The sequence below is a fragment of the Lissotriton helveticus genome, chromosome 2_1 (assembly GCF_964261635.1).
Source record: "Lissotriton helveticus chromosome 2_1, aLisHel1.1, whole genome shotgun sequence".
Taxonomy (NCBI): Eukaryota; Metazoa; Chordata; class Amphibia; order Caudata; family Salamandridae; genus Lissotriton; species Lissotriton helveticus.
This window is the reverse complement of record NC_136059.1, coordinates 694457500-694483969: the sequence shown is the minus strand read 5'-3', so window position 1 is coordinate 694483969 and position 26470 is coordinate 694457500. Positions and strand designations below refer to the sequence as shown.

General features: G+C 49.6%; 1 protein-coding gene across 1 annotated transcript in view; it reads left to right on the top strand.

Annotated features, from left to right (window-relative positions):
* The window catches only part of SKIC3 (SKI3 subunit of superkiller complex), a 1397627-nt gene that overhangs the window by 474845 nt on the left and 896312 nt on the right, over nt 1–26470 (top strand). The window contains exons 15-16 of the mRNA XM_078675399.1: nt 1957–2136; nt 3501–3625. Of these exons, the coding sequence (XP_078531525.1) occupies nt 1957–2136; nt 3501–3625 (305 nt within the window). The remainder of the gene's footprint in view (nt 1–1956; nt 2137–3500; nt 3626–26470) is intronic.

Genomic DNA, 26470 nt, shown 5'->3' with positions numbered 1-26470 from the left:
CTGCATAACTAAATACATATACGGTCCCAAAGGCGAGACGATTACATTGCAAATGCTTGTTATGTCTAGCCAGCTACAAGCCATAATAAAAAAGTAGATAGATACGTATATGTAGAGGGGCTTTCGGTCAGCTATCTTTATCCATTGGTCTGGTCAAGAGACCTTCACAATTGTTTCTACCCACCACAGCTGACAGTGTTTTAGCTATTTACCGTGTTCACTGCAAGATATGGCCCTTTGCTCTTGCAGATGTGTGCATCCACCTACAAAGCAGGGCTGGTAGGCCACTTTCTGTTCATATTTCTTCCTTTGTTTGACTTTTTTATTTATTTTTGGAATGGGTTGTTATTCTGAAGCGCCATGTTTTTTTTCCTCAAACATATGTACGCTATTTCTACATTGTTACTTTTTATTACTGTTACACTTTTAATGCCCACTGCATATGCTTGATGCAAAAAGAAACAAGCACTGGCAACGCTAATAGGTTTTGCCTCTGCAATCTCTATTGGTTTTGTCATTTTTTTAGATGTTGCACAGCAGCAGCAGCTGATGTGCAGCATGTCTTAAAGTCAAAACAAAAAGCCCTGTGAAGTGATCAATGCTGGCTGCGTCACAGCACTTTTTTTTCTACTTTAGCACATGCTGCTTTGTAACATTCCTGAAAAACATTGACAAAACCAATAGATTTTGCAGAGGTGATACCTATTGGCTTTGCCAATGCTTGTCTAATTAAGTAAAGACTTAGAAACTAAAACTACAACTGAATCAACCTTCCTCCAAAGGCGGGGCTCGGGCTGATCAGGAAGAAGGGAGTTCTTTGTTTTGGTAGCATTTGTATAAGTAATACGGTAGACGAGGATGCAAGCAGATCGTGCAGGCAGTTAAAAATAATTTTGGCACTTTCATACAAAAAAATCGTTTCTGCAATATCTTCCTCCGAATCCGAAGTATAGTGTGATCTATTGGTAAAGCATTTACATAGCACATTCTGTGAGACTGAAGTGCTTCCCGACAAGTTTCATGTATTCGCATGACCTGCAGCCCATCATCCATGCAAGCCTGTCCGGTTCTTTAGGCCAGGTATCTCCACCCAGACAGTGCGGTGCTTGACCCCATCCCACCACTCTGCAACTCTCCAGCTATCAGCGTCATTTCTTTAATATCGCATAATGCCTCAGAACCAGGGATTACCTAACTCTAGGTGTGCATATCGAAAGTGCTGTGTGTTGGTAAAGAGAGTTGGGGAAGACATCCTGAAAATGCACTCATATGGAGTGCTCATTCCGAAATGAAATAAAAACGTACCTTTAAAGTGAGTAGCCAGTGTAACGACACTTGCCAGTGAATGGAATCTGTACTTGGTCCAAGCTCCACACCGTGGCATGGATAGCAGAGCAGAGCAGGAAGTGAAAGCAGACAACATGCTGGCCAATAAGAAGCATGTAAATAAGAGTGGCGTTGAAATCAACGAATGGTAAGTTCAGTTAAGTATTGGGCGTGTTCTAAGGCCCTTTTAAGATTTTTTTTAATTCAAGACATTTTGTAAGCACAGCACAAGCATAACAAAAAAAATGTATTCTTGCCAAGCCAAGGCAACCTATTGGTTTTGCCAATGCTTGTTATAGGTTAACAAGAGAAGATGTTCAAACCCATCCTTTCTGACACTGGCTCAAATTAGGGGCAGCTGAGCTGGGACACAGATTCCTTTGCAATGTTCGGCTCAGTAGATTGAGAGCCTGCTGATGAGATCTCTGTGTCAGAGCCAGTTGACATCATCTCTGAATCCTAGCAAGGCCAACACTGCCTATTTTTGTTCGAATGGCAATAACAAGTTGCTATGAGTTAGATAGTAACATCTGTCATTTATGCACCTAGAAACATTTCAGTTTGTGGTCTGTTGTATAAGAATTGACATTAAACTGTCATAATTCACAAAATATGATATTGTTTTTACAGGCTGCAAAGCTGGACCCATATCTTGGAAAGGTGTTTTTATATTTAGGTCATTACTACAAGGATGTGGCCAAAGACGCCGTCCGAGCACGTGGCTGCTATAGGAAAGCTTTTGAGCTTGATGCCACTGATGCAGATGCAGGAGCAGCAGCTGTGGACTTAAGTGTGGAGCTTGGTGATATGGTATTTCATCAATTCTAGTTTTTATTCAGTCAGATGTGAAATTCATACATCATCTAAAAATGTTCAAAAATGTTTGTGATGTCAGTGCTACTTGATTAACTGTGGTTCAGCAGGCCTGAAGGCGTGTGTGTGTCTGCTTCTTGAAGAGAATCGTTTTTTTAACAATATTCCCTAGTCTAAAAACTTTCCTTAATCTGTGTTAATAATTTGTGAAATATTGTAATACAGCCAGGTGCATTCAATGAGAACCCTAAGTGCATTCCGAAGTTGAAAATATGGTTGTTCAAGTGAAAATTATCTATGAATAGGCATGATTTTGTTAAACTTATCCACAGCAGTTTTTGGGGAAATGCAAACGAGTTACAGCTCAAATGAACCATGCATGGTCTGTCTGTTCCTGTGACGATTATCAAGTACAAATGTATGATATGAGATAATGGAAAAACTAGAAGCGAGCACGAGATTCTGATGCGTGTCTTACTGTGGTAATTGATCTAGCTGGAAAAAATGGTTTGTTGGCAACTAGCATCTTAGCTGTTCACCTCACCAGCTCTAAACATCCTTCATGGTCTCAAGTAGCTCAAGTTACACGAGATTGATTTCTTGGCCTACTCAACCTCTCACCAACATACTGCTAACTGTACTCAAAGGGAGCTGTGGCTCAGAGACAGTTGGACATGTATGTGAATATAAAACCCTTGAGCAGCAACGACAGACATATAGTGGTCATATATTTAGGTATTTTTGACATGCGAGTGAATCTTCCCAGCCCCATAAGTCTGTCACAGATATCGCTCTATCAGAAAATGTTCCTGTTTTCTTATGGACTGGTCCACATATGTCCTGCACCTCTGAAATGCAAACAAAATGATTGTAGCAGGTACACTGTTGTCGTAGTGGATGCCCCTTTTCAATTCCACACAAGCATCATAAAACCTCACTTGGGAACCATTGTGTAGGCTCTGGGCACCAGCCTCAGTAGATTTAAAAAAAACAATGTTCTTGTACTTATGACAACTCTGGCCTTAAAGGTACACTATGCACCATATTCTGTGATTTACAACCCATATATAAATTACATTAAACTTGTGGCCCTGTTCTAACTGCAGTGGTGCATGTCTTAAGAGTTCATTATTATCTCTTCTCATGCTGCAAATATAAAATCTATGACAAATGTACTCTTTGTTTTATTGTTGGGGATAGAATTGTAGGCATTTGTCTGAATAGCATTTACAGACTTTGGCAACATGTGATATAACCATTTCTAAAATATTTCTTAGACGATAACTAATGTGTAAAGTCCTTTTCATGTATCGTATCTGTTTGTTATTGTTTCTCTACAGTGTGATTGTTTCTGTTTTTAGGAAGCTGCCCTGGCCGTTTTAACAAGTGTGACGAATAGAGCCAGTGCTGGATCGGCAAAATGGGCCTGGCTTCGACGTGGACTGTACTACTTAAGGGCTGGTCAGCATTCACAAGCAGTGGCAGAGTAAGTCTAATCTCTGGTTGTTATGTTTTTGTGGGGTCAAGTATATTGTTATGTAGACGATATGTTGCACTAAAGAATCTTAGTAGATTCAACTTTATATTTTCATAAATGTGGTGCACTATAGACTTGTGGGAAGTTGTTTTATTAGCCTGGCTTCTCTAATTTACATCTCTACTCTCTTAATACTTTTTATCACATAATGAGATTGTAGACCTATGGCATAGTGTACATTTTTAAAAGAAGGTGTAACATAGCCATTTGTTTTTCAAACACACATTGTGTACCTGCACTTCAATTGACCACCTACAAATTTCGCTTATTTATTATTTATACAAGGACCATTTGCATGGTCTGCTTTCGGTAAGGTAATTTCTCTTCAATTGCTTTTTAGGTTGATAGACCATGTTGGCAGTTCTTCATTCATTTCACACATGTAGCTGAACATCTGTACAGAGTGCCTGTCCTTGACATCTGCCAGGCTATGATGTGGGTGTCTGTACACATGTTCACAAAGCACTCCTGCCTTGATAACCAGGTCTGAATTAAATAGCATTTTGCCGATTTGTTCTCAAAAGATTTTTTTGTCTAAGTCACTCTATAGACCAACCTCTGGGAGGGGGGTATGTACTGCTTTGGTATTTTTCTAAAGGTAAGTAATCTGTGGTTATCAGTATTTGTCAGAAGTTACTTACCTTCGCTAAGGCCCTTTCTGTTGGATAAACTAAACTGCAGATTCCTCACCACCCTCTCGCCTCCCTGTTCTGTATAATGGACTATTTTCCATCTAAAGAGGCCCCACACTAGAGATTTACACAATGGAGGAAATAATTGGTTCTTTGAGCTCTGCGTCCGAGGGTGCAGACTGTGTCAAGAAAGAATATGACGTCCATGCGCTTCGGTGGCACTTCTATCCAGCTCTAGCCATCACTTCAGGGGCGGGAGAGCCATACAGCACATACTGGCATGCAGGGGCTGTGCTGAAAAATCTTCTGTATCCAGTCTGGCACCTGGGAATATTCTAAAGGCAAGGAATCTGAGGTTCAATGGAGTATCCACCAGAAAGAGTGTTTCCAAAGCTAAGTAGCTTGTTCTTTGCACTCATTAGTGTCAGCAAATTTGACTTACCAGGCCTATATTTGTCTCTTGAAGGTATTATTAGAATTACCAGTGCTTTATACTCAGTTGGCTGGCTTTTCTTTAATTAGTCCCATCTAACACATTGTCTATTGAATTTTAGGTAAGAATTGTACAAATGTTCATAAAAGTATTAGTGATACAATAGTGAGTCTAGCATTGTACTGAAGTGATATAATCCTAAACTCTTCATCTTGCTCCCACAAAGCAAATTCTATAGCCACTATAGAGAACTTTTGATGAATTATCTGTGCATTTATTAGCAGGGAACAGATAAGTTTGAGGCATGTGAGCTGTACATCACCTGCTTTGCATACTCCTGCCATCTAGTGTTGGGTCCGGATATCTGCGAGTTGTTTTTCTTCGAAGAAGTCTTTTCCAGTCGCGAGGTAGCTGACTCCTCCTTTTGGTAATAGTGCGCATGGGTATCGACTCCATTGTTAGATTGTTTTTTTCGGATACCGTTTCTCCGGTTCTCATCGGTGCCCAATAAACTCACCCTCAACAGTATTGTTTTTGATCGCCTAACTCCATTCTCCCCGTATCGTATGTCCAGAAAAAGCCCTCTTTTGATCGGGAAGCTCGTGGAAGGCCACCTTGCAGCGGATGGAACGGACTCCATTTAAATTCTGCTGTCGGTGCCAAGCCAAGTTTCCGCACACTGACTCCCACAAAGTGTGCAACATGTGCTTGTCTCCAGAGAACAGGACTGTGACGCGTGTAAGGCTTTCCGCTCCAAGAAAATGCTTTGCGACAGTCTGGCTCGACGTTGCGACATGCAGAGCCAACATACTGGTTCCATTCTGGACCTCTTCGGAGCAGATTCTGAACAAGAGACCGCAGACGCCATGGGAGCTGAGGAAGAACACAACCCTATCTCCATCTCTGACTACGGCTCCGAGTAGGATGAAGATGCCCCACATGGGCAGCGTGCCGCGAGTACAGATACTCCCTTGCCCCAAAGTCCACTTCAGACGAAAAAGAAGGCTCCGGTCCAACCCCCGCCTCCGGGCCATGGTTGGCACTGAGACCATGTTTCCGACGCCCCGCCTTCTGGCTTGGCACCGAAACATACCCCAAAGCCTTCCATTGGATTCCTTGGTAGTTTCCAACGCACGCAAAAGGGCCAATTCCCAAACCAAAGGAGATGCCCCACCCCTAGACAAAGAATTTAAGTTTTTAGACGCTTCGGGCAAAAGAGTAGCCTCCCAGGCTGCAAACGTTTGGCGCATCTCCAATACCCAAGCACTTTTAGCTAGGTACAACAGGGTGCATTGGAATGAAATGGAGCAGTGCTCCAATTTTTACCTGATGAGCACAAGTCCAAGGCGCAAGACCTAGTGCGGGAGGGACAGCTCATATCCAATAATTCAATCAGGTGTGCCCTAGATGCTGCAGACACTGCGGCCAGAGCTGTCCACACCAGTGTTCTTTTAAGAAGGCATGCCTGGTTTCGCATTTCAGGTTTTAAACCGAAGGTTAAAACTTTTATCCCCAACATTTCATTTGATAAGGAACACCTCTTTGGCCCTGTGGTAGATTCATCATTAGAAAAAATGATGAAGGACACAGAAGTGGCCAAATCTATGGGAGCCGTTCAATTAACTGCACGACGTGGTACCTTTTGGTGCTCCTTCTACTGCGGAGGGTCCAAGAATACATGCGCAGACACTGCCTCTACCACCTATAAAAGCAACAATCCACCCCTGCCTCTAAGGGTTTCTTCAGATGAGGGTACAGAGCCAACAATGGCAAGGGCAGAGGTTTCAACAGACGCGCCTCCCACTCCCATACCAAGCAGTGACTTCCCTACACTCCCCCGACCATTTAACACCTGTCAGGGGGCGTCATTCACATTTCCTACCTGTCTGGCAGTCTATGGCTACAGACAAATGGGTACCGGAAATTATCCGTTCTGGTTATTGCCTAGAGTTTACCACCAATCCTCCAAACATTCCTCCACGTTCACACAAACTATCACCGGATCACTTACACCTCCTAAAACAAGAGGTTCATTCAGTCTTTCCTTTTAAAAGGGGCTATAGAGCACGTACCACTAAAATTACCACGGGCCAGGTGTATACTCCTTTTACTTTCTCATACCCAAAAAGGACGGTTCTCTCAGACCAATCTTGGATCTCAGAGAATGAAATCTTTACATAGTCAGACCATTTTCACATGGTAACACTTCAACGAGTGATCCCACTTCTGCAACAAGGCGACTTTCTGTCTACTGACTTAAAGGACGCCTACTTCCGTATTCCAATACATCCAGCTCATCGCAACTTTCTCAGATTTGTAGTAGCGGGCCAACATTAACAGTTTGAGGTTTTCCCCTTCGGAGTCACCACTGCTCCCAGTGTCTGGCAGTAGTCGCTGCTCATCTAAGAAGACAACACATTCATGTTTTCCCTACTTGGACGACTGGCTCATCAAAGCCAGTACGTATCCAAAGTGTTTCCAATATACTCACAGGACACTACAGTTACGGCACCAACTCTGGTTGATAGTCAATGTGTTGAAATTGCATCTCCAACCTTCCAACACTCGAAACTATCTAAGAGACACTTTATATACTTAAAAGGCTCTGGCCTTTCCCAACGCAGCCAGAATTCACAACATTCAGGCGCTAGTTCTCCAGGTTCAGTCCAGTCCAGTCCTTCGCTTCCAGCTCGAGTGTATCTACAACTACTGGAAATGGTGGCATCTTGCGTCACGATCATTCCCCATGCCAGGCTTCACATGCGTCTCCTACAGGAATCCTTAACAAGTCAGTGGAACCAAGCGCGGGATCTGTTAACCAATCTACTGTTGGTAAGCGGCCGTACTCCTTGCTCTCTGCTGTGGTGGAACACTCAAAAGTTATCAAAAGGACGCCCCTTCATAGACCCAGTTCCACAGACAATGCTAACAGCAGACGCGTCCCTCACTGGTTGGTGGCTCATCTTCAACACCACAAAGTGCAAGGCCTGTGGAGTCAACAGCAAAAAACTCCCCACATAAACCATCTAGAGCTGCTAGCAGTGTTTCGAGTGCACAAAGCATTTCAGACTCGCCTGCTCGGCAAAGCTGTCCTAGTTCGTACCGACAATATGACAGCTATGTATTACATACAAAAACAGAAGAGGGGACACACTCTCTGCAACTGTGGCACTTGGCCCACGACATTTGGAGGTGGGCCATTCACCACAAAATTTGTCTCATAGCGTAACACCTCCCAGGAGTGAACAATCAAATTGCTGATCTTCTCAGCAGACAGAGACAGCAAATACACAAATGGGAACTTCACCCTCAAGTTCTCCTCCCATACTTTCAGAGTTGGGGAGTCCCTCAAATAGATAATAACAGAAAACATATGCACACTCTAATTAATAAGCAGTAATGTCAGTGTAGACAATGGAGACAAAGCCTTTCATTCATAATGAAAATAATAATTAGTTTTCTTGGAATCAGTCATTGGAAAATGGTGTCTTTAATGTTCAAGAGAACCAACCGACACGTGTTTCGTCGCTTATGGGACAATCTTCCCGCGACTCCTCAGGGCTATAGGAAAATGAAGTGTCGTAGGGAGAGTCGCTTCGTCGGTTATAATTCCGACCCGACAGGGCCCTGGACTGTTGAATACATTCTATCAAGTCAAAGTCCGTAGTGCGGGATATAGCACGGTGAATCAATAAAGTGGGACACTCCAAAGCGCGTTGGATGTCGAGTTGTAGAGATCTAAAACAGTTAGATGTGTGTGTCTCCACGGAGTTTAGGCGATGACGTTGGATCAATTTGCCTTTCAGAAGGAGGTGCCCTTAGGAAAAAATAAAATAGAGCGTTTTAGTCGTCAGACAGGTGCATCTGTCAACCGATCTCCGCTCTGTGTACCGGTTATGGTCCCTCAAATAGATCTTTTTGCCACAAACAAAAGGGCCCAAACTTTGCATCCGAGTACCCACACCTGCTCTCCAAATGCGCCACGCACTAGGGATGAACTGGTCAGTGATATTTGCCTACGCTATTCTGCCTCTCCCATTCCATGAGTGGCTCGGAAACTCTGACAACCATCCCTCACACTGATCATAGTACCTCCCACATGGGCCTGTCAACCGTGATTCACAATCCTATTGGAGCTGTCCCTAGTTCCACATCAAAAGCTACACCTCACATCTAGTCTCCTCACACAGAGTCATGGAGAAATCACACCCAGATCCCAAACAACTGAATCTTGCGATCTGGCTCCTTAAATAATAGAGTTTGGTTATCTAAAGCACACTCACTCGTAGCGTGGGAATTAAAACTGAGGATCCCTCAGAATATTGCAAGGCTAGAGGCACAGGTTTTATTGGGCATTCAGCCCTAGGACACCACAAACTCCCCAAAACAATTCACTGGGACAGCTGCCTGCGCGTGGTATCCGTGTGGAGACTGGCGTGAGGCCCCCCACACGCAGGTACCGACCCGCCAGAAACTGGCGTGAGGAGCGTGAGCTCTAAAGGTGCACCGCACCAGCTACTACCCGCCGAGCGTGCGTTGCAAAAGGATATGGGGCACAATACAGACCCAGAAACCCTGGGCGATTAACAGGCAGCGCGGGCGCGGACCTCAGCAGGTGACCGGAGCGCTTTCTGTCACTTTCTGACTGAAAACGCGCTCCACGACCCCGAGTCGCGTTGCCCCCACAGAGCCCTCTAGTGGGCCCAGGACCGCACCGCGGTCCCCGTCAGAAGGGAACAAGCCGCGTAAGGAGCGCACGAGCATTATCGCCGCAGAGCAAGGGAATCTGTGGGAAAAGCAACAAACCCACGATCCCAACAAGAGTCAGCAAGAGATCAACACAAATATAATACACATAAGGAAAAAAGCACTTTACTCTAGCTGCCGAGCAGCAAAGAAAGAGTAAGTGCAGGAAGTGACTGAAGGATTTATGGGCTGACAGTCATGGACATTGTAAAAGGACTCCAGCAGAGACTGTTTTCTTTCCCTAGTGTTGTGGGAAATGTAGTTTTATGTTGCATAATGGTGATGAGCTGCTGTTTAAAAATTGTTAATAAAGGCGAAGAAAGAATGAGCATAATCCTCGCCTCCGGTCCTGACCGAGAATCCAGTTGCATTTGAAAATGAAGATATTGAAATTGACAGCATCAAATGCCATAGTATAAACGTCAAGTCAATAAATGAGGAAAAAAGGCATATACTTTTTAAAGCCGTTAAGGAATACAGTAGACCAGTGTTTCCCAAACTGTGGTCCGCGGACCCCCAGGGGTCCGTGACACATTCCCAGGGGGTCCGAAGGCAACAGTTTTAAAAGCACAGAAACGTTTCAGCAGCCTTCCAGCAACAATAAAAGTGTCAAGAGAATGCCAGTGATTAATGTACCTGCTGGAGCTGAGGAGAGTTTTGTCCAGTGGCAGCTTTGATTGAACTAATGTAGCACAGAGGGTTAATGTGCCTACTGCAAAGAACGTGTATCATGCATCTTAAAAAGTAGTATTTTATGTGCATAGGTTCGTGGTTACTGCTTTTGTCACAGAAATTCTTTTGTTACTGTGCACTTCATAAGTGACAATCATAATCTAGCAGAGGGACCTAAAACTGTCATCAAAGAGCTGCTTGCAAACTGCATGGTACCAGTTATTAACTTATATTTTTTCGCAGTTATTCATTATCCTGATGCTGCTAAAAAGATTTATTTGGGTGGAAATGCATTTTTAATGTTAAAGTCAGTGCTAGCCACTGTGTTATGTTCTGAATCCTGAGTTTGTGCTTTTCCAGACCAAGCACTCTTTAAACATTTTATACACACACTGATTTACATGTATGATTCAATGTCTATATGTGTGAGATGTAAAGTGCTCTGACATCCTACAATGGTATGTGAGATGCTATAAAACAAATGAAATACATGTGACAGAGGGGCTATTACTTCAATATAAAATACTAAGTGCCAGATGTACGATCTGTTTTTATATGCGCAAACAGGGCCGGACTGGGAACCACAACCGGCCCTGGCAAAGTCTTTGCCAGGGCCGGTTTTCGGCCGATTTTGGTACAGGGCCGATTTTGCAGCCATGCTGCAAAAACGGCCGTGTAACAAATACGGCCGCCAGGGGCCCAAAACGGGCCCCCACCCGTGCGGCGCCTCCGGGGGATTGCCCGGTGCCCGCTATGGCCAGTCCGGCCCTGTGCGCGAACAGGTTCGCGAACCCGTTTATGCATGCAAAAACCTATTGAGCCATGTACATAGCCTATTTCGCGAGTCGCAATTTGTTTGAGACTCGCTAAATAGGTTTTGCAACTTGCTATTTGGAAGGGGCATTCCCTTCCAAATAGGGAGTCTCAAAACCATGTACAAATGTTTTGCGGTCGCAAAACAGTCGCAATTACCACCTACTTCAAGTAGATGGTAATGCATTCGCAAATGGGGAGGGGTCCCCAGGGGACCCCTCCCCCTTTGCAAATGCATGCAAAATAATTTTTTAAGGGCAAGCATTGGTCCCAGGGACCTCTGCCTGCCCTTAGAAAATGAAACGAAAATGTTTCATTTTCTTTTTTATTTTAAATGCATGTTAAACAGGCTGCATTTTTTTTTAAACTGCTTTATTTAAAAGCAGTCCGAGACATGGTGGCCTGCAGAGCCCAGCAGGCCATTATCCCTGGGAGGGCTGGCATTCCCAATGGGCTCGCAAATTGCGAGAGGCTCATTCATATTAATGAACCTCGCAATTTGCGACCCCATTGGGAATCCCAAACAGTGTTAAACACATTGTTGTACATTTCATTTAGCGACTCGCAATTTGCCACTCGCAATGTGTCACCAATTGCGAGGCGCTAAATGAAATGGTCGTACATCTGGGCCCAAAATCCTTAGTACTTTGAGTATTTGTTTTGTGTGTACAGGTGTGTATTTTTTCGAATTACTGTTTTAATTTTGAAATGTAACTCCAAGCTTTTCCCAACTGCTAAAGACAGTGTTTTATCAGTTTTAAATATTTCAAAATGTTCTGAAGAATGTTTTCTAGATAATATTTTTCTTCTAATTGGGATATCTCTAAAATGAGGTGATGTGGGGGGGCGTGGCTAAGAGGGCGAAGATGGCGGTCGCAGCTTAGAGGAGCTCCCGCCGGCCCACACGTTATCCGATCATTATCCTGGCCCCCGAGCCCCGCAAACTGCCCTACCTGTGCTGGGGGTGTTCCGGGTGGCACCAAGACCTCTCCGGTGTGCCGCCCCGCTTAATCAGCTGCTCCGGTGACCCGCGATTGTTGGCGACGCGGTGCGGCCTGCTGTCCACGAGTGGAGCCGGGGCCTCGATTTTCGGGACCCGGGGCCGACGGCCAGTGGTTGGGCCGGTCGGGGGATTCCCCACTCTGCAGCATCGGCGCCGGAGCTCACGAGGACCACTGGGGGTACCTGGAACGCCGGAGGCTACACCTGGGGTGTTCCTGGGACAGCGTGGGGGCACCGCGGCCTGTGCGGACCCCGAGAGACCGGGACCTCGAGTTTTGCGACCCCGGGCCGGTCCGAGTCTGAGAGACCGGGGGTCGCAGAGGTTGGCTCCTAGGGTCGGTGTGACACCTACTGTGCGCAGCGACCACTGACCACGTCCAGGAGGACCCGGAGGGGCTGGGACACGGATCACACCCGACTGCCCGGTGGCCTTGCATTTTGCCCATAACGTTCCCGAGACTGCTTGGGGCCGGTGAGACGACGGAGGGAGCCCCCGCTGGATCCTGCCTCGGATACTGGGGCTCTGGAGTGTCCTTGAAGCCTGCCTGGCCCTGGAGACGCCGGGGCCTCGAGTTTGGTGGGCCTCGGCCGGATGGTATTTTCCCTGGCTCCTAGACCGGGAGGTGGGCTCGGAGCAGCTGGAGAGCTAGAGATTTGCACGCCACGTCGGACTTGGATGGCTGGAGCTGGTGGTGCCTGGAGGGACGAGCCTACTGCCCGGATGGTGCGTGGAGGTCTCCCACGGATAGCCCGAGACAAACTGTGAGTGGCCCCCCCCCCCTCATCCTCCCCTCTGGTGGACCGGCGCTGGGGCGCTGTGACGGGACTTGTGACCCGGGAGGTGTTTCGGGGCTAGTCAGTCTGAAGACCCGAGTGTCTGCCCTGCATCATCCGCTGCTTTGGGACACGAGTGGGGTGTGGGGTGGCCAGGCAGACGACGGGGCTGGACGTCCCCGGTTCTTGAGACCTTCCTCTGCGCGTCCTGGCTCGCAGATCCTGGGTGAGGTCCGGACTGAGATCCAGGAAGCCCTAACCTGGTGAGGTGACTATCCTGTTGAACGTTCCCGCTGGGGCTTGCTGCCCGGAGCTGAGCTGCGGTGTCTGTGTTCTGGGGGTGCCCACTAGAGACAACATTTGAGCCCCGACGGAGTCTCCTTGGCCCCCCCGAGTGGACGATCCGGTTGAATTGCTGTAGACGAGGGGCCCACCGCTGGGGCAGTGAGGCCCTCTTCCTTGCCACTAACCATGACGAGAGGTGGGGGCGGCACTGGGTCCACCAAGCAAGGGACGATTGATAAATTCACAGGGCCCAGTGGAGGATCCGGGGCCTCCGGTGGTGGCCAGAACACAGGCCCTGATAATGCGGCCCTGATGGCCGCCATCACGCAGTCCAGAGACATGCTTGATGCCAAAATTGGGGCGGTTGGCGCCGATGTCATGCTGCTGCGTCAAGATCTCCGCAATGCTGTGGCCCGCATCACCGAAACCGAAACTCGGATTACGGGGGTGGAGGACGATGTGGTGGCTTTGAAAAAGAAAGTGGAGGACATGGCCAGGATCCAAAAGGGGCTAGCGCTCCGTGTCGAGGATGCGGAAGGGAGGGCGCGAAGGAATAATCTGCGCTTTGTGGGCTTTCCAGAGGATTGTGAAAAGGGGTCCATGGATGTATTCTTGACACGCTGGTTGGAGAGCTGGCTTCCCCCGGACGTCTTGTCACGCTGCTTTGTGGTGGAGCGCGCCCATAGGGCCTTGGCGCAGAAACCGCCGGCCGGAGAGCGACCACGTCCAGTCATCGCCAAGATCCTTAACTTTCATGACAGGGACGTTATTCTCCGGGAAGCAAGAGCAAAGGAGGACTTGTCGTTCGAGGGTCACAGGATTATGATTTTCCCGGATTATACCAGGCTGGTGCAGCAGCAGCGCCGATCCTTCCAAGATGCGAAAGCCAAGTTACGTGGATTGAAAATTCAATATTCACTGTTGTACCCTGCTCGTCTGCGGGTTGTGTTTCATTCCAAGACCCACTTTTTCGACACCCCGGAGGCGGTGTTTAGCTGGACGGATGAGACAGTCAGGATCCGACCGAATGCCCAGCCGGGCCTGAACTCCGGAGCATCGCGTGGGTCGTCGCAAGAGAGGGGCGAATCATCCAATAGGAGCAAGAGACACAGGAAGTCTAGGTCACGGCGACGCTCCCGATCCGGGGGTGGCCAACTGGATGGTGCACAGTCAGACACTGCTCAGTCTGGGACTGGGACCTGAGAGCCGTGGAGCCCCCCTCTTGTCTCCTAAGCGACATTTCGTTTCTGGCCTTGGCTGATGGCCATTGGGGTAACACTACTGATTGATGGGCGGGTACATGGTGTGGTGTGGTCTGGGCCATAGCTGGACACAGGAAGGGCGTAATGTCTGTTGTAGTTCTGTCCCGCTGCGCTTAAGCGGTGGGTCACATGTGCTTAATGGGGTTCGGGGTGCTGACCCATGGGCGGCCTACTCCTCTCATGTTCGAGGGGGGCCCTAAGGGGAGGTACTGTTAGTTGGGGAGTGTAGGGGGATCCATTGGCGCGGGGGGCTTTGGGCGCTCTGTTTTGGGCCTGAGGCTCTTCATGCCGCGACAGGTACTTCACTGTTCCATGAGGTATAGGGGTGGGGGAGGGGGGATAGGCGGGGGTTTGGTAGTTGGGGGTGTTGTATTGGTGAACGGGGAGGGGGGGGTGCGGGGTAGTTGGGTAGGGATGCACGTGATCTTTGCTGCTGTGATTTCTGTAATGCAAGGTGCTTGGGCTGGGTCCGAGGGTCTCCGGATGCTCTCCCACCGAGACTATGGGTGATTCCCCGGTGAAGGCGCCTGTTAGTGGCTCCATGAAACTACTTAGTTGGAATGTCAGGGGGATGCTGGACAAAATTAAACGGGGAGCGGTACTGCGCTGGGGTAAGAGAGACTCGGCGGATGTCATGTTGTTGCAGGAAACGCATATGTTAGGAACGAAGGTTCTGAGTTTACAACGATTTGGCTATACCCAGGTGTTCCATGCAGGCTTTACCAGGGGGTCGAGAGGGGTAGCTGTCCTTATTCACCGACGACTATCTTATACTCATGAACGCCATTGGCTCGATCCCCAGGGTCGGTTTGTGATTGTCAAGGGCATGATTGGTGTGGAACCTGTGGTGTTCGGCAGTGTGTATGCTCCCCCTCCCCTGCAATGGTCTCTGGCGGAGCGCCTGTTTGAATTGTGGGCCGACGTCCCGGAATGCCTGGCTGTGATAGGGGGTGACTGGAACGACGTGGTGGATGTGGATCTGGACAGGCAGAGAATGCGGGTGGCCGCAGTGGCACCTACCCCTACGCGTCTGAAAGCGATGATTGATGGGTTGGGCTGGGTAGATGCATGGCGACATTTGCATGCCAGGTCGCGTGAATACACGTATGTGTCAGCAGTACATGGCTCCTTCTCCCGTTTGGACTGTGTGTTTGTACCCGGGGCCTTCCTCGATAGGGTGAAGCAGGCCGTGATTCAACCTCGGGGTCTGTCGGACCACTCCCCGGTTGCAGTACGGATTGCACTGCGTAAACCATACCAGCCGTTCCGTTGGCGGATGTCTTCGTGGCATCTCCAACGGGCAGATTATAAGACACACATGCGCGGAGCAATTGCCCAGTATTGGAGGGAGAATTCGACAGAGGGCGTGGATAGTGTGACGGTCTGGGAAGCCATGAAGCCCACGCTGCGGGGGGTAGACATCGCCTGGTGTGCTGCCGCCCGTCGGAAGCGTCAGGAGGCCACTGTAGCAGCCGCGGCTAAGGTGAGAGCTTTGGAGGGGCAGTGTAAAGGAGGTGCAGGCGATGTGGCGCTCAGGCTACTCCTACAGGCACAGCAATCATATGCTTCGATCCTGCTGGACGAGGCTCGTCAAGCCTGGCTGGCCACGCGGAGTAGGGTGTACCAATGGGGCGACAAATCATGCACTATGCTCCACCGGTTGTGTCAGCAAACTCTGCAGCCGATCTCTCTGCCGGGCCTGACGGACGGGGAGGGGATTGCCATAACGGACCCTGCTGCGCTTGCGGCGAGTTTTGCCGACTACTATAAGGTACAATACGCTTCACGGGATTGTCTCCCACCGGAGGCAATTGACAAATTCATAGCTGACCTTCCCCCCCGGGTGGTATCAGATGAGGCCAGGGCAGCTCTAGACCTTCCCCTGTCGGCGGAGGAACTGGGCGACGCGCTGGGACAACTTAACACGGGTAAGGCGCCCGGACCTAGTGGCTTTCCCAGTGAATTTTACAAAACATTTCATTTGCAGCTGGGGCCGCACTATCGGCAGGCTTTGGAGGCAGCTCGGGAGTGTGGTTGCTTGCCGGTGGACTGGCGTCAGGCTGAGATTGTGGTGTTCCAGAAACCGGGCAGGCCCCCTGACAGACACGAGTCGTATCGCCCGATATCTCTCATTAATTTCGAAGCCAAATTGTTGGCTAAGGCGTTGGCGAATCGTCTTCTCCCATACGTCGCGGACCTGGTCCACCCGGATCAGGCGGGCTTTATGCCGGGCAGAGCGACAAGGCACAACATCAGACGGGCGCAGGTAGCGGTGGGTGCGATGGGGGCGACTGAGGAGCGGGCGGCACTCCTACTGGCGGACATCGACAGAGCGTTTGATTCTGTCAGCTGGACTTACCTCTTTGCTCTCTTACCGCGCCTCAACTTGGGTCCGGTTTTTGTCTCATATGTCAAACTGTTATACACTGACATCACGGCCTCGGTACGTGTCTCGGGAGCCACCTCGGAGAGATTCCCAGTTGCTAGGGGGACCCGGCAGGGGTGCCCCCTGTCCCCGTATCTCTTTGCACTAGTCATGGAGCCGCTGGCTGCCTGGGTGCGCATAGACGCGCAGCTTAGGGGCTTTGTATGGAGTGCGAGCCTCACGGATAGGATCGCACTGTATGCAGATGACGTCCTTTTCTTTCTGACGGACCTTGATCGCTCAGGCCCGCGTATTTTGGAGATATTATGCATTTTCGGTGACGTCTCGGGACTCTACCTCAACCCGCGCAAATCGACTCTCTGGGTGCTGGGGGGCCGACGCGAGGTGTCTCCTTGGGCAGCGGATCTGCAGGTGGCGATTGGCGGCCTGAAATATCTGGGAGTTTTCCTGTCGGAATCTGCCGCTATTGCGTGGGAGCGTAACATACAACCGGTATGGGATAGGGCTCAATCCGACGTCAAAACGTGGTCACGCATGCCTCTTAATATCTATGGCAGATCTGCTATTTTTAAGATGGTTGCCCTCCCTAGACTGCTCTACCAGCTGCAAAATCATCCGTACAGAGTGGACCCGCAGTGGTTCCGGCGTGTAAATTCCTTGCTAGGCCGGTTTTTGTGGGCTGGGGGTGCTTCTAGGGTAGCACTGCGGACCTGCTTTTTGTCCACGTACTGTGGTGGTCTTGCGACGTCCGATATCTTGTCGTACTACCAAGCCTCTCACTTGTTGGTCTTAAATGAGTGGTGGTACGGTGGCCGTGACGATCCAGCGTATGCCCTAGAACATTTTCTGATGGGTGATGCCACGCTCCATACACTCTTGTATTCGGCAGGGCGGCGGAAGAAACTGCCACATGTGACTCAAGTGGTCTTCCTGATTTGGAGGCAGGCACTGCGTCGCATGGGCTGGTGGGGACGACTGACGGCCGAAACTCCGCTGTGGAACAATGGACGGCTCCCTGCGCTGGCCTCATTGCAGGGGTTTGGAGGCTGGGACTCCATAGGGATCTCGTCGCTTGGTCATGTACTTACTGGGACTACCCTTAAATCCTTTGAAGCGCTCGGCGCTGAGTTTGACATGCCCAAGACCCAGTTTTTTAAATATCTACAGCTTCGTCATGCTCTGGCGCCGAGTCTGGTGGAGCTGGACCAGCTTCCGGACTTTAGCCCCGTGGAAGCTAAGCTTTTCATGGGAGACCTAGGGGATAAAAAAGTCTCAAAAATCTACCAAACACTGATCACTCACTGCTCCTCTTCCCTGGTGTCGTTGAAGGCCTCTTGGGAGGTGGATGTTGGTCCGTTGGATGAGGATGACTGGCGGGAGGCGCTGGAATCCCCCCGAGGCACGGCTATAGCAGTGAGGTTGCGATTCATACAATATAAATACCTGCATCGGGCTTATTACACCAGAGAGAGACTGTGGAGGGCGGGCCTTATCGCTTCCCCAGACTGCCTGCGCTGCGGGGCCGAGCGAGGCACGTTGGTGCATACTGTGTGGTCGTGTGTGAGCCTGGTCCGGTTCTGGGGTGGGGTGTGGGACTGCCTATCGGAGGTGCTGGAATGGGATCTACCTCGTACACCTAGGTTGGGTCTTCTTCATGTCCTGGATCAAGTGGGTGGGAACGTTTATAAGCGCCATCTCCTTCTATTAGGACTTGTTGTAGCCAAGAGGGATCTGGCGAGGGCCTGGAAGAGTGACCGCGCCCCCCCACTTAGCGCATGGAAGGCGGGCTTAGACTTCCTCATGGGGCTGGAATTGCCGGTGTTTGAGGCCAGGGGCTGCCCTCGGAAACATTACAAGATCTGGAAGCGGTGGGCGGACTATAGAGACCTGACATTGGAACCTCCCGCTGAAACAGAAGATGGTCTATCCACTGATTGAGATCTCAGGGCCTGGATAGCTCCAAGACACTTAGTCGTGTTTCCTTATGTGTACTGCAGCTGATTGTGATCACGTGCATCGGGTTAGGGCGGGATAAGGGGTGGGTAGTGGGAAATGTTACAGTTGTGGGGGGGGATACTGGGGCGGGTAGGGGCTAGACAGGAGTTTGAGCTATACGTATATTCTACTGTATTTTGCCTGCTGATGTGTTCTCCTGTTCCTGGAGGACTGTACACTTGATCTGCTTGAACTTCTAATAAATACTGTTAAGAAAAAAAAAAAAAAAAAAAAAAATGAGGTGATGTGCAAAGGAGTTTCTGTATTCCTATATTTTCGTAATGCACCTGGAGGCTTACAGACAATGACCTTACATATTTGCTCACTTATCTTATGAATGCTAGCTCAGTTGTTTAATGCTACAAGCAGCAGTAGGTAAAACGTTATACGTTCGAGGCATGTGGGCTGCTAAATTCATATCAAGCATAGATCGCCGCCTAGTGTTGGGTCCGGATGACTGCACATTGTTGTCCTGCAAGAGTCTTCGAAGTATCACGAGATAGGTGGCTCCTCCCCTGGAATACAGTGCGCATGGGCATCGACTCCATCCCCAGATTGTTTTTTTCCGCCATTGGGTTCGGATGTGATTTCGACATCTCCTGTTCGGAATCGATAAAACAACTCTTTCAAGGCCAAAAGGCCTTCCTTACTTCGTCGGTATTGTTCGCGTTCGGTCTCGTGTATACTCCAACTCGTCGAGTTGGATATCTGAGGAGTCGGGTGACTCTTCGGTCATCGAGGCCCTGTCGACGCAGCAAGACCTTGACGATACGACGATGGAACGGAGTCCGTTCAAAAACTGTCCCGTGTGCGGTTCTAAGTACCCACACATCGACGTACATCCTGTGTGCCACAAGTGCCTGTCGCCGGACCACGACGAGGCCAACTGTATGGCCTGTTCGAGATTCAGATCGAAGAAGACGATCAAGCTTAGGCGCGTGGCGCGCCTAGAGGCCCAGCGATCGGCGCCGGTGGACATCTTCGAAGACCCCGAGGCAGACGAACGAGCAAGAGCTTTACCTGCAAATTTCACCAACATCGGCGGAGGTCGAGGACGACTAAGGAGCAGACGTCGAAGGCCAAGACCTAGAAGAATACGTCGAGGAGGTAGGGGACGTCGAAGAAATATATGGGGCCATGGAAGATAGCTCAGAGGAAGAGCTATGCCCCGTTCGTACTCTTACAAAGGCTCAGGTCACGGGATCGCCACTCGGCCTTACCCAAGACCTTACACCTCGATCCACGGCCCCGCCTTCTGGCCCGGCTACAGACACCTCAGCGGAGCCGCCATTACCTAAATCGAAACCGAAACTAAAGTCATCGGGGTCGACGAAAACAAAGATGGACGACGCGCCATCGAAACCGAAGACGTCTGCTCCACCATCGACGCCGTCGTCTTCGGAGGCCTCGAAGCCAAAGAAGGCTGTCGAACAGGCAAGGCCGAAGAAGGTCGTCTAGCAGGGGTCGAGCAAAGTGGTCGAGTCGAAGTCAAAGACAACTGTCAGACCGACTTCAGGCAAACCTACAGCGCCGACAGGCAAAAGGCCCGTCGAGACGAAGTCGGCAAAGGGCACCGAGCCGAAGTCTGGAGTCCCGGCGCAAAAGGCTAAGGCTGCCGATCCGAAGAGAGCGGTGTCCACGCCTGTGGCCGTGGAAGGCGGCCGAAGCGCAGTTGTCGAGGATACGCCTGCGACTCCGGCGGCTCAACTGAAGTCATCAGCGCTCAGGTCTTTCCCTGGGAGTGGACCGAGGTCATCGGTCGGGTCGACGAAGCCATCCGCTTCTTTTACGAAGCAAGTCTCGGACTCCCTCAAACGGATACGGGAGAAGGAGTTAACGTCTGAGCCAAAAACGCCCTCGGTACCGAAGTCGATGGTCCCACCGAAAAAGACTTCGATGACGATCCTCTATAATCTACCACCAAAGGTGGCGCCGAAGGCCTTTGCACCTCGATCGGTGCCCAAGGAGTCGGAAGGGTCGGGGCAAACTCAACTGAGTGGAGGGTTTGGTCGACAACCTTTATTAGAGGAACAGTCGGAAATTTTATCGACGCCGACACGGGAACACTAACGCTCTACAAGAGGAAAATTACATCGCAGCCTTTGGAGTCGTTTGTAATCCCTCTAAAGAAGAAAAGACCAGCACCAGAGACACCAGAACTTGTTGAACGCATTCCTCCACAACATAGGAGAAGTCCAACACCTTCACCCACTTGCTCAGAGGGAGATGAGGGTGCACAAGATGAAGAGTATAATTTTCCTCAAAACACAGACCCTGATGAGCAACAGGACTTGTGGATAGACTCTGGTGATCATGGGGACCAGCAAGCTGTCCATGACCCACAGGTTTATGGTGTGAAAACTTCTCCAACTGAAGACTCTGCGGCATTTAATGCCTTGATTGAAAGGGCAGCTGCAAACCATAAAGTGGAAATGCATGCAGACCCTGTGGAAGTTGACTTTTTATTTGACACTTTCTCTACTGCCGAAAAGACTGTGAAAACACTTCCAATGCTCAAGGGGGTCCTCAAGCATGCCACAGACATTTTCAAGGAACCCACGAGGGCAAGGGTTGTGAACCCCAGAATAGAGAAAAAATACAGACCGGCACCTGGCGACCCTACTTACATAAGGGGACAGTTACCTTTGGACTCTTTGGTGGTCTCTAATGCTTGCAAGAGGGCGAACTCCCAAACAACGAGTGAAGCTCCTCCCCCGGACAAAGAGTCGAAAGTGCTGGAGGCATCTGGGAAAAGGGTGGCAGTACAGGCAGCCAACATCTGGCGCATATCTAACACACAAGCTCTGTTGGCCAGATATGATAGGGCACACTATGACACCTTAGAGCAGCTATTACAACACCTTCCAGACCAGTTTAAAGAGGGAGCTGAGATGCTTATACAGGACGGCAAGCTCATCTCCAACGCTGCAATTAAATGTGCGCTCGACGTTGCAGATACGGCAGCGAGAGCGATTAACACTAGTCTGATGTTGAGGCGTCAAGCATGGCTCCGCATCTCAGGGTTCAAGCCAGAGATACAGACTACTATCCTCAACCAGCCAGTTAATCCAGACAGACTATTTGGCCCAGAGGTTGACACCACCCTCGAAAAAATCAAAAAAGATACTGAGACGGCTAAATCCATGGGTGCACTTCAGTCTCAGCAATGCAGAGGGAACACTTTTCGTCGCTCAAGCAATCGAGGTGTTAACAGAGGACACTTGGCACAGCAGACGCAATTCAGTAAAGGTGGGGCGCAGTCCTCGTACCCCAAACAGGGTAGGGGAGGTTACAGAGGAAACAGCGCCAAGGGCAGGGGCAGAGGAAACAACAGTTCCCGTTCCTCTGCCGCCAACAAACAGTGACTTCCTGTCACTGCCCCCCCGACCATCCAACACCTGTCGGGGGGAGACTCCAACAGTTCCTGCCAGTCTGGAAGTCCATCACCACAGACAGGTGGGTAAGGAAACTTATCCAGTTCGGGTATTGCTTGGAGTTGACGTCCACTCCACCCAACATACCCCCCAGACAACGTCCTATGTCAGCAGAGCACTTGCACTTATTGCAGCAGGAGGTTCTTGTGATGCTGCAAAAGGGCGCAATAGAGCTCGTGCCACTGGAGGAAGAAGGCACAGGGGTGTACTCCCTGTACTTCTTAATCCCCAAAAAGGACGGCTCACTCAGACCGATCCTGGACCTCAGGCCTCTGAACCACTACATTCTTTCAGAACACTTCCACATGCTGACACTGCAGCAGGTTCTTCCATTGCTAAATCAGGGAGACTTCCTCGCAACCTTGGACCTCAAGGATGCTTATTTTCACATACCACTCCATCCATCCCACAGGAAATACCTCAGGTTCACCATACAAAACAGGCATTACCAGTTCAAGGTCCTGCCCTTCGGAGTGACCTCTGCCCCCAGAGTGTTCACCAAGTGTCTGGCGACAGTAGCAGCGCACCTCAGGAGACAGAACATACATGTGTACCCTTACCTAGACGACTGGCTCGTTCAAGCCAAGTCGGCACAGCAGTGCGCCGCAGACATGTCCCACACCATTCACCTCCTTCACAGTCTGGGGTTTTCGTTAAACTAACCAAAGTCGCACCTTCAGCCAGCCCATGTGCGGCAGTATTTGGGCGCGACAATAAATACTCTGGCTGCTACAGCTCAGCCAAACCCAGCGAGGATCGACAACATCCAGTCGCTCATCCAGAGGTTCAGACCGCAACACTCCCTTCCAGCGAGAGTGTTCATGCAGTTGATAGGCATGATGGCCTCCTGCATCTTCATAGTCCCGCACGCACGGTTGCATATGCGTCCGCTCCAGGAATGCTTGGCACATCAGTGGACTCAGGCTCACGGACAGTTGAGAGACCTAGTGTTGGTGACCGGTCGGGCATACAACTCTCTGCATTGGTGGAATCCACACAACCTTTGCAAGGGCCGACCGTTCCAAGAGCCTGTGCCACAGATCATCCTGACGACGGACGCATCTCTCCAGGGATGGGGAGCTCATGTGCTCCACTACACGGTGCAGGGACTATGGACAACGCAGCAAAGGAAGATGCACATCAACTACCTAGAACTGATGGCAATCTTCATGGCACTCCAGTCCTTCAAAGTACATCTGTGCAACAAAGTCGTGTTGATCCGGACGGACAACATGACAGCCATGTACTACATCCAAAAGCAGGGAGGGACACACTCTCCACAGTTGTCTCATCTGGCTCAGAGCGTGTAGAAGTGGGCCATTCAAAGGAACGTCTTCCTCATGGCGGAACACCTCCCGGGCAAGGACAATCAGATGGCGGACCTGCTCAGCAGGTACAGCCACCAAATGCACGAGTGGGAGATACATCCATCAGTACTCCACCCGTACTTCTAGCAATGGGGTCATCCACAGATAGACCTGTTTGCCACAAAGGAAAACGCAAAATGCCAAAGCTTTGCCGCCAGGTTCCCTCACCCACAGTCGCAGGGCAATGCGATATGGATGAACTGGTCAGGCAGATTTGCGTACGCTTTTCCCCCGGCGCCTCTCATTCCGCTGGTGGCAAGAAAGCTAAAGCAACACTCGATGACGCTCATCCTGGTTGCTCCAACGTGGGCACGCCAACCGTGGTACACCACGTTTCTAGAACTCTCCGTGGTACCGCATCAAAGGCTGCACCTCACGCCCAGGCTCTTGACGCAGAACCATGGCGACATTCAGCATCCAGATCCGCAACAGCTCAATCTGGCGATCTGGCTCCTGAGGTCTTAGAGTTTGGCTACCTTAACTTGCCTCCTGAATGCATGGACATCATCCGGGAGGCACGAAAGCCCACTACCAGAGCTTCCTATGCAGCGAAATGGAAGCGGTTTGTCGTTTATTGTGCAGAACACAATATCAACCCGCTAGATGCATCCATTCCTAACATCATCTGCTACTTGTTACATCTTTACAAATGCAATCTAGCATATGCTTCCATTCGGATACACTTATCCGCCATAGCGGCTTATCTTCAGAACAGGCAGCATCTCTCTGTTTTCAGGGTGCCTGCCAATAAAGCCTTCCTGGAAGGACTGAAACGAGTCATTCCTCCCAGAACCCCACCAGCTCCAGTGTGGAATCTCAATGTGGTCCTCACTAGGTTGATGGGCCCACCGTTTGAGCCTCTACATTCATGTGAGATTCAGTTCTTAACATGGAAAGTGGCTTTTCTCATTGCCATCACGTCTCTAAGACGTTTTTATGAGCTACAGGTGCTCACAATACAAGAGCCATTTATACAAATTCACTCCAACAGGGTGGTGCTCCGCACTAACCCCAAGTTCCTTCCAAAGGTGGTGTGACAGTTTCATGTCAATCAAACAATTGAACTGCCCGCATTCTTTCCAAACCCATAAACAGTAGCAGAAAGAATGCTCCATACGCTGGACGTCAAAAGGGCGTTAATGTACTATATTGACAGGACACAACCATTTCGAAAAACACAGCAATTCTTTGTTGCCTTCTCAGCCCAGCACAAAGGCAACCCCATTTCCAAAGCAGGAAAAGCCAGGTGGATCGTTAAGTGTATTCAGATTTTCTATCAGAAAGCTAAGCGCACTTTGACGGTCCCCCCAAGGGCACACTCCACACGCAAGTTGGGAGCCTCTTTGGCGTTCCTGGGGAACATGCCTTTGGAAGACATTTGTAGAGCAGCCACATGGTCTACACCACATACGTTTACCAAACATTACTGTGTAGATGTGCATTCCAAGCAGCAGGCAGCTGTAGGACAGGCTGTTCTTAAAACACTTTTTCAGACTTCTGCAGCTGGCACGGGCGGCCGCCGTTAATGGAGGGACTGCTATGTATTCTATGCTATAGATATGAATTTAGCAGCCCACATGCCTCGAACTGAATATGCTACTTACCAGTATGCATCTGTTCTTGGCATGTAGGGCTGCTAACATTCATATCGCCCGCCCTCCTCCCCGGCGCCCGTAGCGGCTGCAGTTATTTCTTGCATTCAATCATTAGCATGGACATCACTTACGCTATTTCACTCCATCTCTACCACAATGGCTAAAAACAATCTGGGGATGGAGTCGATGCCCATGCGCACTGTAGTCCAGGGGAGGAGCCACCTATCTCGTGATACTTCGAAGACTCTTCCAGGACAACAATGTGCAATCATCCGGACCCAACACTAGGCGGCGATCTATGCTATAGATATGAATGTTAGCAGCCCTACATGCCAAGAACAGATGCATACTGGTAAGTAGCATATTCAATATTGTTGTCATGCTTCCTAATCCTTATTTGTAGAACCCTTACATCCCAGTTAATTGCTGCCTTTGGGAATATTGCTGACAGAGTGGCACATGGGGTAAATTATATGATTTGGTTATGTGGCCTCACCATGTAATACACTGACCAACCCTTAGGTTTTGTTTGTCAAGTCTTTAGCCCAGACCTGGGTAGTTATGATTCTGAGCAGCAAGGCTTACAGAAAGTAACAAGTGTCACACATTTAAACTGCAGCAAAACAATTGAAGACAAAATAACTGAAACACTTAAGAAATCTGACTCCGGTTTATAAAAATAGATTGTATTGTTAAGTATTTTTAGACACCGCTGTGTGGAAGGTTCTTGAGATATAGAATTTACAATGTATAGTAAATCAAATCATTTCACTCAACAGCGGACAAGCATTGGCAAGTTAAACAAATTTTACACTTGGAAACGTTTTCACTAAAAAGTTTGGGATACTTGTATTTCGGTCACTTGAAGTCACTTTAGGCGACCAACTCCAGTAGGGATCCCGTCAGGGGGAACAGCAAGGCCCTCAGAAACAGGTGAAGCAATCTCCACTCAGTTCCAGACACTTTTATCCTTTGCAGGACTTTCCTATAGAAGTAGCCCTGATGCACGGGATGAAGGATGCTGAAGATGCTCTAGGATGCTGTGTTTGTGATGAAGTTGATCGGGTCTTGCTGTGACTACTCCTTGGTCCACGAAGGGAGTGAGGTGATCCTGGTCATAGGGTAGACGTCCCTTGAAGTCCTCTTGGTGCTGACAGAAGTCCAGTCGCCACTGCACCACTGGTCTCTATTATCGCAGTATAACTCCGCCTCTGAAGGTCCCCTCTACACTTAGACAACATTCCCAGGCTCAGCGAACTCGACTGCAACTTTGTGTGTTGGGTCCAGGTCTGTGGTGCTGCACAATAGCGGTTGTTGACGGGTAGAAGTCTTTGTTCTACCAACTATCCCCAGTAGGCTTCTTCAGCTGTTGTGTCCCTGTGCTGCAAATAGGAAGCC